Genomic DNA, 9,991 nt, shown 5'->3' with positions numbered 1-9,991 from the left:
CCCTGTCACTGTTCTCCCCTGGGAGATGGTGAGTAAGAAGAAATCTTCACTGCTCCAGCTCAGCAAGGGTTTGTTGTCTCAGCAGAGCAGGAACATCCACCAGTGCTCGTATGTGAAGTGGCACTTGGTGTCATGTGTAATGACTCATCTCACCTGGGTTGAATGGATGTTCCCAAAATTAAGTGTTACCGGAACTGCTGCAGCTGGGTTGAAAGAGCATCACAGTCGACAAGGTTTTAAACAGGCATTTCCCCTTTTATTATGCAGGCACCCTGTAAATGATTTATCCAGTTAATTATTTTTCAGCTCAAACAGTAGTTGCTTTGTATGGATTTAGTAATGATGCCATTATTAGTAGTAGCAGCAATAATATTTTCCCCTGTAAGTGCTCCAGCATCTCTGGGTTTAGGTCCTAAAATGTGTGTGCTGTGGCTTTTCTGACCCCTGAATTACTGTGTCTGCTGCTGCTGCTCGTGCAGGAGGTACCGGGAGTGATGCTGCCCAACCTTCTGGAGTAAATCAGCCACGCAGCCCCAGTGTTAATTGGACTCAGTGTATGCTCACCTCCCTTGTAGGCACCTTATAGGTGGCTTGGGGAGCTTGTTCAATTTGGGGAATCAGTTGGGCAATGAAAAAGCTGTTCGTTCCCTCCCCCTGGGCTGCTTAAAACAACTTTTAAACATGTGACTTTTTTCAACAGTAACTTTGTTCTCACGGCAAAAGAGAGGTGGTGGAAGGATCTTGACTGAGGAGACTCCTTCCAAAGGCTCAGGTGCTGAGTTTATTGCTGTGTTTAGTATTAAGCAGTGCTGTGGTACAAGTCAGCTGAGCGGGACCGATGGACTATTTATATTCATTATACTCAAGCAGGCAAAATGTCAATTGAGACAAGCGGCAGCTCCATCCACGTTCTCCGGGAGCTCTCCAGTGGGCTTGGGGTGTTATTACACCTTTGATTTTGCACTGAGCAGCTGAGTTATGGGCAATAATCTCTTCACAGGTTCCCCTTCTTCTCCAGTCTCCTTCAAGCAGTTTTGGAGAATTTTGCTCCCCTTGGGATGTTCCCACCACCGTGCGCCTATTGGTAAGTGTCCTGAGTGTGTTCCACACCCCCCACTCTCCCTCCCTTAAACACCCCCAGGGCCTGGGGGGATTTAACAAGGTGATGCCCCAGCCCCCGTCCCCGTGCCTGCTGCTTGTGGACCTTCCCAGGGGAGCTGGGAGGCTTTTTAGTTTCCTTGCCCCACACCCCCCCGACTCAGATGACACCAGCGCTTGGCTGCCCCTTTATTGCTGCTTGCTCAGTGCCCAGGACCCCCATCCTGCCGGGCTGTCAGGGTGCTGATCCATTTTGGTGGGGCTGGGGGGGCGGGAGCAGCCCCGGTGCTGGGGAGAGGTGACCGAGGGCTGAGGCTGATCCTTGGGACAAGGCTCCTTGGTGCTCCAGTGAGGAGGGGGTGCCTGGGGGTGAGGAGCAGGGTCAGCGCAGCCTGCCCTCCCCCCACCCTGCAGACAGGGTGTTCTCTGTCCCCCGGTGCCCTGACAAGACCATACCTGACTGGCTCAGTGAGGACGCAGTGTCTGGGCTGTCCCTTTGCCTTAGGGACAGCTCAGGGTTGTCCCTCTGGAAGCCTGGCAGGAGAGACCAGAGCAAGCCAGGGGAGTCATTGCGGGGGAGAAAACCTGGCACCCCACGGCCACCCGGCTGCTGTCCCCTTCATGCCACCAGGATGGGCTCCACAGGCATGACCCAGCCGTACCTGCCTGGTCCCCCAGCACAGGCAGCTGCCCGTGCTGCTGGCCCGCACTGATGCTGTCCTGGCACAACAGCATCACGTCCTTCTGGGAAGGAGACAGCAGAGAGAGCAAGGGTCTGAAACACGGGACCAAATTCAGCTCTCCCTGGGGAAACTGAGGCACAGATTCCCCCCCTACGCTCAGCATCCCAGCCTCGGTCACCCCCACCATATCCCCACCTCCATCATCCTGACCTTGTTCGGGCACCGGGCAATGGGTGGGAGCCGCCGTGGGGCGCTGGGCAGGTGGGGCTGGAAGCGCGGGGGGGTGAGGGTGTGTGGGCCCCCGCAGCCCCGTGGAACAGTGGGGTATCTGCACTCGCCCGTCTGTTCCCTGTGAGACAGGACATGGGGTGCTCAGTGCCTGACACAGCAGCACCCCAAGTGTCAGCTGATGCCAGGGAGGGGCCAGGGTCATGTCAGGGTGGGACCCCCAAACCCTGGTGCCTGGCACTGCTGGCACCCACCTCTCCCTGTTCCCCCCGTGGGGCTGGAGGCTACTCACGGTCCAGGCGCCAGCATGTTGAGGGGCCGGTCACAGGACAGGCAGTGAAAATCAGCCAGCAGCTGCCTGGAGTGGGGAGAAAAGAGCTGGGAGAGCAGCCAGGTTACAGTGTTTGCAGGGGGAACCCAGGGGGCTTGAGCCTGGTTTATCCCCCAGCCAGCCCAGCAAGGTCCCAGCCTGCTGGCTGGGTCCAGAATAAAGGGGGAGAGCGGTTGTTTGTGGGATCCCACCTGGGAAAAAGCTCCAGCTCGTATCAGGCACCAGAGACTGTGTAGAGGGGAGCACCCAAACCCACCCTCCCCCCCCCACCATGGGAACTGCTCCCACAGCACCCCAGTCCCATGGGAACTGGGGGTGCTGGCAAGGACACCACCTTTGAGGGTTCTTCTTGCAGGAGTGAGATGCCCCCAGCCCGGGAGCGAATGCTGGGCCTGGGGGATGCAGAATTGCCACTTTTTAGGACAAGCTTTGTCACAGCTGTCCCGAGGATCAGGGTGTGCTGGCAGCTCCGAAACATGGCAGCTGCTCACAGCAGGCAGGGATGTGGGGTGAGGGACGCAGGTGCCCACATGGACACCGGCTGGGACAGCCAGCAGGAACAGGGCCAGCACTGCCAAAGCCACCACTGTCCCCACCACACTCACTTCCTAATCCCAGCAGCATCATCACGCTCTGGCTGCAGCACCTTCTCCTGGAGCTGCCCCCTGAGACTCTGCCACTGCTCCTCCAGGTGCTGCCGAAACGCCCCCAGCTCCCGGCGGTCCAGCTGTGGACAAGTGATGCCCTCAGCCATCTACCCCCAAGATGGGACATCGCAGTCCCTGGGGGGACAGCCAGGACAGGGGACCCTCGCAAGGATGCTGCCTTAGGCTGCCAAGCCCCGAAGGTGCCAGTTCTGCATGGAGGGGACGAGCCCTCACCTTGGAGTCCATCTGCGTCTGGAGCTGTCGCTGGAATTGGTGCCAGCCCTTCTCCTGGCATGTCACCCGGCTCATCACCTCCTCCATCATCTTGTTCAGACGCTCCACACTCACCTCAAACTGGCTGCAACTGACTTTGTTGGCCAGGGCGGCTTTGTCTGCTTTCTAGCAAGAGGGAAAGGCAGGAGAGCGGTGGGAAGAGGATGGAGGGACAATGGGAGAAGTAGCTACGTGGCCCTGTTCAACCCATCACCCCCGTGGGGTTGGTCCCACCAGCCAAAGGGACTCAGGGTGACAGACCCGGCAAGGGACCTGCAGCCAGTCTGGAAGCCCACCCTCCCCCTGGCTGGTTCTGCCAGCCGGCACCCAAGGGACAAGGGGTGTTTGTCACCCTGCCCGGGACACCCTTGGCTGGCACCAGGGCCCCTCGAGCCCGTACCTCATCGATTCCCAGCACCAGCAGCTCCTCCTTGTCTGCTTTCTGCTGCTTCAGCCTCTCCAGAGCCTGGGACAGAGCCTTCCAAGGCAGACAGCAGCCCGTGATGGCAGGGTCAGAGCTGCCCCCCCAGCTGGCTGAGCACCCCCTGCCTCCCCACCCCATCAGAAACCTCCAGGAAAAGCATTGGGAAGCTGTGCAGGGCTGCGAGCAGGGTGGCAGGGGATCAAATCCCTTGAGTTTCCCCACCTGGAGGATCCTGTGACTCCATGGGGGTTTCAGGCACCCACCTCGATGGCTTTCTGTTCCTGGTGATGATCATCCAGGAGGTTCCTGAGGACAGAGCTGAGCTGCTTGTATTCCCCTTGTACCTGCATGATGGTGGCCTGGATGCACTTCAGCAGCTCATCCTGCTGCAGAAAGATGACAAGGTGGTGCTGAGCAAGGAGGGGCAGGCTGCTGACTCACACAAGACAATTTGGGGAGCAGCAAGATGCTCCCACACAGGACAGTGAAGCACAACCAGCTGGGGGGATTCCAGCAGCCCCTCCCCAAACCCCCCACGCCAGCATCTCCTTACCTTGCTCCTTCCCAGCAGCTGCCTCACCATCTTGCCCACCATCTGTTGGGACATGAAGGACTCCACCAGCTCCTGGAGCTTCTCATAGCGCTGGAGGAGCTTTGCCACCTGCACCTTGGTGTCTGAGTTGCAAATGGGGCACCCTGCCTGCTCCTGCCCCCCGCTCTGCGCGGGCACCCTCGGCTCGTCCAGCTGCGGGTAGGGGAGAAGAAACGAGCTCTGAGCTGGGCTGGATGCCGCCTACAAGCCCAAGGACTCCCCCAAGCCAGCGGGGGCTGGGAGCACTGCCCCCAGACCTCACCTCTGCCTGCAGCTGCTCGGACGTCTTGGTCACCAACTGCTCCAGTGTTGCCTTTGTCATCTCTTGCTGCTCTGCCTGCAGCTCCTGCTGCATCTCGTGCTGCGGGGACCTGGCCAGCGAGATGCAGGGGCAGGCTTTGCTTCCAGGAGGCTACTCAGTGGGGAGTCCCTTGCCCCACCCCCCAAAACGGGATGCTCCCAGAACCCCAGGTTCCCTCGCAGCCCTGCAGGGTAGGAAACCTCCCATCTTCTTACCCCAGCAGGAGGGCGATTTGGCCACTATCATCTGCTTTTCTGCCAGCTCCATCGAACCTCAGGTTTTCAAGGGCGCTCTCCAGCTGCCTGATCTGGGAACAGCGGCAGGGGCAGAGTGAGGGCACAGCCCCCTATGTCATTCTGGCACGGGGGCCCTTTGACTGCCCCTTCCTTGCCCAAACTGTTCCTGGCATCCTTGCAGCCCCCTTGGGGACTGCTGCTGGCTCACCTTCTCCGCCTTCTCTTGGAGCTGCCTGGCCAGGCCCTGCAGGTTGGCCAGGATGCTGGTGGTGCTCTCCTGGCCTAGAGAGACATGGTCCAAGAGGATGTGCTGTCGGTGAGGGGGTGTCTCACCCTTGGGGCCAGGCTCTTGAGTATGATGAGCTCCTGACCCAGGGTGTCCCCACACCAAACAACGCCTGCCAGCCCCCCCCACCGCTCTCACCTCTTTCCAGGAAGAGCCGATGCAGGTTCTCAAGCTCAGCACGGTCAGACTTGGTGGCTTCCAGCTGGGCCACCTGCTCCTTAAGGGTAGCACAGAGGTGGCCAAGTTGTCCAATCTGGTGGAAAGCTTGTTCGACCTCCACAGCAGTGCCGCTGGAGCCCGACGATTCCCAGGGCATGGCTGGCTCTTTCCAAGGTGACGTGGCCCTGGGAGTAGTTTTGGGGGGGATCTCAAACGCCTGGGCTGTTGTCAGTATGGTCTGCGCTGCTGGGTGGCCTGCCTGGGCAGGTACAGTGCTGGGCAAAGCCTTGTCTCCATGCCTGGGGTTTGTGGCATTCAGACGTGTCCCTTGAGGTGCCAGCTGCGTCCCTGGCGTGGTGGCACGAGTGCCAGGTGACCCAGGCTGCATCCCTGGGGTGGTGGCACGAGTGCCAGGTGATCCTGGCTGCATCCCTGGGGTGGTGGCACGAGTGCCAGGTGATGCTGACTGCATCCCTGGGGTGGTGGCACAAGTGCCAGGTGACCCAGGCTGCATCCCTGGGGTGGTGGCACAAGTGCCAGGTGACCCAGGCTGCATCCCTGGGGTGGTGGCATGAGTGCCAGGTGACCCTGGCTCCATCTCAAGAGTGATGACATGAGTGCCAGGTGACCCAGGCTGCACCCCTGGGGTGGTGGCATGAGTGCTAGGTGACCCAGGCTGCATCCCTGGGGTGGTGGCACGAGTGCCAGGTGACCCTGGCTGCATCCCTGGGGTGGTGCTTTGGGTGCCGGTGGCCCCAGGCTCTGTGTGCAGAGTGGTGGTCTTGGTGCCAGGGGACCTTGTCTGCATGCCCGGGGCAGTGGCCTGGGTGCTGGGGGACCCAGGCTCCACCCCTGTGGTAGTGACCTGGGTGCCAAGGGATTCTGGCTGTGTTCCTGTGGTGGTGGTGCTACCATCAGAAGTCCTCATTTGATCTGAGGGAACATCACCCAACTTCTCAGGGGTCACCAGTGTTCTGTGTGACCCTGCTTGTATCCCCAGGGAGCGAGACTCCGTCCCTGGAGTCCCCTGGCTGGTCTTTGTCCCATGTTGTGTCCCAGGTCCATTTGGACCCCGTGCTGAGTTCTCTCCATGCTGGGTGTCTACATCCAATTCAGGGGGCTCAGCAGAGGCAGACTGGCCCCCACTGTCATCCTGGGAAGAGGAGGCAAAGGACAGCAGGTTTACTGGCAACCACGAGGACAAACCCCAGAACCCCACACCGTGTCCCCAGTCCCTGTCCCCAAACTGGTGCCTCACGGGGCCAAACTGGTGGTCAGCCCGGCCATGGAGCCGGGAGGTTGGGACCACCAGGGATGGGACCCCCCGCATCACTGCCCAGCACCCCCAACCCACAGGCAGTGCCTCGAGGCAGGAGGGCTGGTGTTCCCGAGGGAGCCGGGGACACAGCCGCCTCCTGTCCTGGTGCGGGGTCCAGGCGCCTGGGCCATACCGCAGCTGTCCTGCAGCATCCTGGAGGGGAGCCCTAGTCTGGGAGAGCAGGTGGCGGGGTGAGCCCAGGGGAGGGTCCTTGGGGACCTGGACCCCACTGTGCTCTGCTGCCCTGAGCTCGGGCTTAGCTCAGCCATTGGTCTGAGGGCAGCACCACGGCAGCGTGGAACCCAGAGGGGGTGTCTTGTGGGTGAGCACCCAGGGGACCAGCAACAGCATCTACCTTGCAGGTTTCTTGTTCTTCTTCTGTTGCTTTTGCCGTAAGATCCTTGACCACGGAGGTGACCTCAGCGTTGCTCCTGGTCCTCTCCAGCGTGTTCTTCCTGGGCAGCTGCTCCTCTGGCTCCTGGGGCTGCTGCCCCGTGCCCAGGGCTCCATCTTCCTCCTCCTCCCGGCCAGGCTGTTCCTTGGTGTCCTGGTCCTTCCCCAGGCAGGAAGTCGGGCTTTGCCCTGGCTGCAAGACAGGCAGTTGGTGCTGGCCCAGCTGCCCGATCATGGCCTTGAGCAGCTTGTGCAGTGCCCGTAAGTTGAGAACCCCATCATGGGGTATCTCAATAGCAGTGTCCAGCATCTTCATGAGGTCATGTGAGGCCATCAGACTGTGCTGGAAAACACTGCGCCTTGTGTGAGGGGAAAGGGCTTTTCACCAGGAGATGATCTTGGAGGGCTGGCCAGCCGGCGGCCTTTCACTTCTCCCTTCTCCCCGCGGCGCGCAGCGGAACCCCGGCCTGAGCGGGGATGGCGGCGGGGCCGGGGCCGCCCGGGGATCGCAAGCAGTGCTCTGCGCTCGGCCCGCCCTCTCCCTTCATTGGTTCCCCACCGGCTCCCTTGCCGTCCATTGGCTGAGGCCGCTGTGTCCCGCTAGGGGGCGGAGCCAGTGGAGCGTCTCCTGTTGCCTAGAGACGCCCCGTCCCGGAAGTAGGCGCTCACGGCTCCCTGCGCCTGGGACTTGGGCTGGGCTTAGCCAGGGGATGGGCTCAGGGCATGGGCAGCGCTGCTGCCTTACCCACTAACACCCAAAGTATTCTTGGGGACGTTTCATCTTTTGCAGCATGTCACTGCAGCCGCATGTCCCTCACGGGCTAGTTTTCCCTGCACAGGGCTGGGCTATGGCTGGGGAGATGGTGCTGTTGCCATGCTGTGTGCTCCAGTCCAAAACTCTCCTGAACATGAGACCAACGAAAAAACTAAACTTGAGGTGGGTTTCTTCCAAGTAGCAAAAACATGACTTTACTCTCTCTATTAAACATGGCAACAGTGGCGGGCTGCTGGTGCCAACACCAACACTCCAGCATCTTGAGCCAGCAGAAAAGTACTTAGGAAAATAACCTCTCTTACAACCTCTAAGCTTTGACCTTCCTGCGGCCAGAGCACTGACACCTACCTCCTTCACAGGTGCTTGCAGAGAACTTCCAGGAAAGGAGGGTGGGCAAGCAGGAAAACAGATGCCTTGCTTGTTTAAAAGATACGCAATAGCTGTTTTCAGGCATTAAAACAAAAGCACGTGTATCTGGTGTGTGTGCACGTCTGCTTTTCTTTTCCAAGCTGGGAGGATTGCTTTCAAAGAGGGAGACCCTGGGATGGGAACAAGATGCACTGAGGGAAGAAGCCAACAGTTGTGGGAGGGATCCCAGGCCTGGACTCCCACAACTGGCAGAGCTGCGCCTAGGGACTGCTCAGGCTTCCTCACAGCACTTGGGGCTGCCACTAAAAGCTCCAAGACCCTTCAGAAGGCTCAGGGCCATGTCAGCACAGAGGTACAGCACCAGCAAGGGCTGCGGATCAGGGCAGAGGGGAAAACAAGACACCAGACTCCATGTTGAGGTGATGGCAACCTTGGCCCAAGCTTGGTCAGGCTGGGCACATGCCATGTCCTGGTGTCCACCAGCCCACACCCATCTCCCCTGAGCTTTGAGGCCCAATGGATGTGGGGTACCACTGAGACAGGAACATCTCCTGGCTCCAGTTTTACCCTGCCTGTAAGCCAAAAGCAGTTGGTTAGGTTTGAACCAAGGCCAGGGGATAACTGGAGCTGTGTCCTGAGAATCATGGGGACAGCAGCACAACCCTCTACTCACTGGTTCCACCGGCTCTACCCAAACAGCGCAGTCAAAGAACCCTGAGCAGGGCAACAGCCCTCAAGAAGCCCTGACCTCACTCCTGGCAGGTCTGACAAGCAGTTTGAAGGGGAAAGAAGAGCAGCACTGCTCACATTTTTAATACTGATTTCCAGTACACAGAGCATGTTCTGGTACTGGCTCCAAACAGGGCAGCACACACTTGTGGATCCGCTCAGGAATACGGGCAGCACAACAGTGCTGTCACGCTGGGCCAAGGAGCCACACTGTGGTCACACAGCACAGCTGCAACCTGTTCTTGTACTTGGAAAACCATCAGCAGCCTTAAGACCTCATCCAGCCCTGCACACCCCTCCTGGCATTTGGCTTGGAGGGATAATCCATGCTGGATGCTGGAGCGTGTCTGTCTCATCAAGGGGGAAGATCAGAGTTTGAGGATTTATTCTTATCCTAGAGACAAAGCCCTTCACAAGCACCTTGTGCTGCTTTCTCAAGTGTCCCCTGTAGCCAATGATTAGTGTCACCCAAGGAAGGAGCAGCAAGTCCTACCTTCCCAAGCAAGGTGTCTGTGAGCTGCCCAGTGAGCCCGGTTACACCAGCAGCCCCACAGTTCAGACGCAGCAGCTGGGCAGAGGGCACGGGGTTCATGGGAAGCACCAAAAATCAAAAATCCTACACTTTTTATTGCAGAGTTGGTGTTAGTGTTTTGGAGAGCACGGCTGCATTAGAGGCAGATACTGTTCCAAGTCCCCTTCCCCACGACGCCGCCACAACTCCTCAGCCCCAGGCAACGCCAGAAATTGCGCCTGGTTTTGCAGTGCGCACGAGTGCTCCAGTGAGGAGCTGGACCCTCCCGTGACTTGCCACTGAAGAACAATCACAAGCCAAGCCTCGCACAATGACACGGTCAGCACACTAATGAGCACCCCCTGCCCCGCCGGGAGACACACGTGAGCTTGTTCGGAGCACCCCGACACAAGGCTGCGAGCAGCCCTGCCCACGGGCTGCCCTGAGCTGCCCCTTCTGCATGTTCCGCTATTCAGTTTCCATGGAAGTCTCTGCTGTGCACAGGCTGAGGCCGCTGGGCTGGCACGGAGCTGCTCTGCCCTCGGCTCTGCCAGCAGCCCAGCCCGCCCACCCCAACAAAGCGCTCCCCCATGTGCCCTCGGACGAGTCACGGTCAGAAACAAACCCACAGGCTGCCC

General features: G+C 59.4%; 1 protein-coding gene across 1 annotated transcript; it reads right to left on the bottom strand.

The window, feature by feature from the left end:
* Positions 1–385: 385 nt before the first annotated feature.
* On the bottom strand, positions 386–9,834 carry QRICH2 (glutamine rich 2). Its single transcript, XM_082066804.1, has 15 exons — positions 6,932–9,834; positions 5,238–6,411; positions 5,022–5,095; positions 4,793–4,884; positions 4,539–4,647; positions 4,238–4,429; positions 3,948–4,070; positions 3,661–3,738; positions 3,222–3,386; positions 2,946–3,067; positions 2,302–2,367; positions 1,992–2,130; positions 1,761–1,842; positions 1,555–1,632; positions 386–1,461 (listed from the first exon to the last, which is right to left on the bottom strand). The coding sequence occupies exons 1-15, from the start codon at positions 7,301–7,303 to the stop codon at positions 1,334–1,336; spliced, it is 2,994 nt and encodes a 997-aa protein (XP_081922930.1). The 5' UTR covers positions 7,304–9,834; the 3' UTR covers positions 386–1,333.
* Between the last annotated feature and the right edge of the window lie 157 nt (positions 9,835–9,991).

The sequence above is a fragment of the Streptopelia decaocto genome (assembly GCF_964273445.1).
Source record: "Streptopelia decaocto genome assembly, chromosome: 16".
Lineage (NCBI taxonomy): Eukaryota > Metazoa > Chordata > Aves > Columbiformes > Columbidae > Streptopelia > Streptopelia decaocto.
Note: the sequence above shows the minus strand (reverse complement) of the source record. Positions and strands in the feature narration are given on the sequence as shown.

Bases quoted from the DNA above. Each gene is read 5' to 3' on its own strand.
- QRICH2 (XM_082066804.1), bottom strand. From the start codon at position 7,303: ATGGCCTCACATGACCTCATGAAGATGCTGGACACTGCTATTGAGATA. The intron at 6,412-6,931 runs GTAGATGCTGTT...TCCTCTTCCCAG, and splicing joins AAGAACAAGAAACCTGCAAG to GATGACAGTGGGGGCCAGTC. The intron at 2,131-2,301 runs GTGAGTAGCCTC...CCTGTCTCACAG, and splicing joins AACATGCTGGCGCCTGGACC to GGAACAGACGGGCGAGTGCA.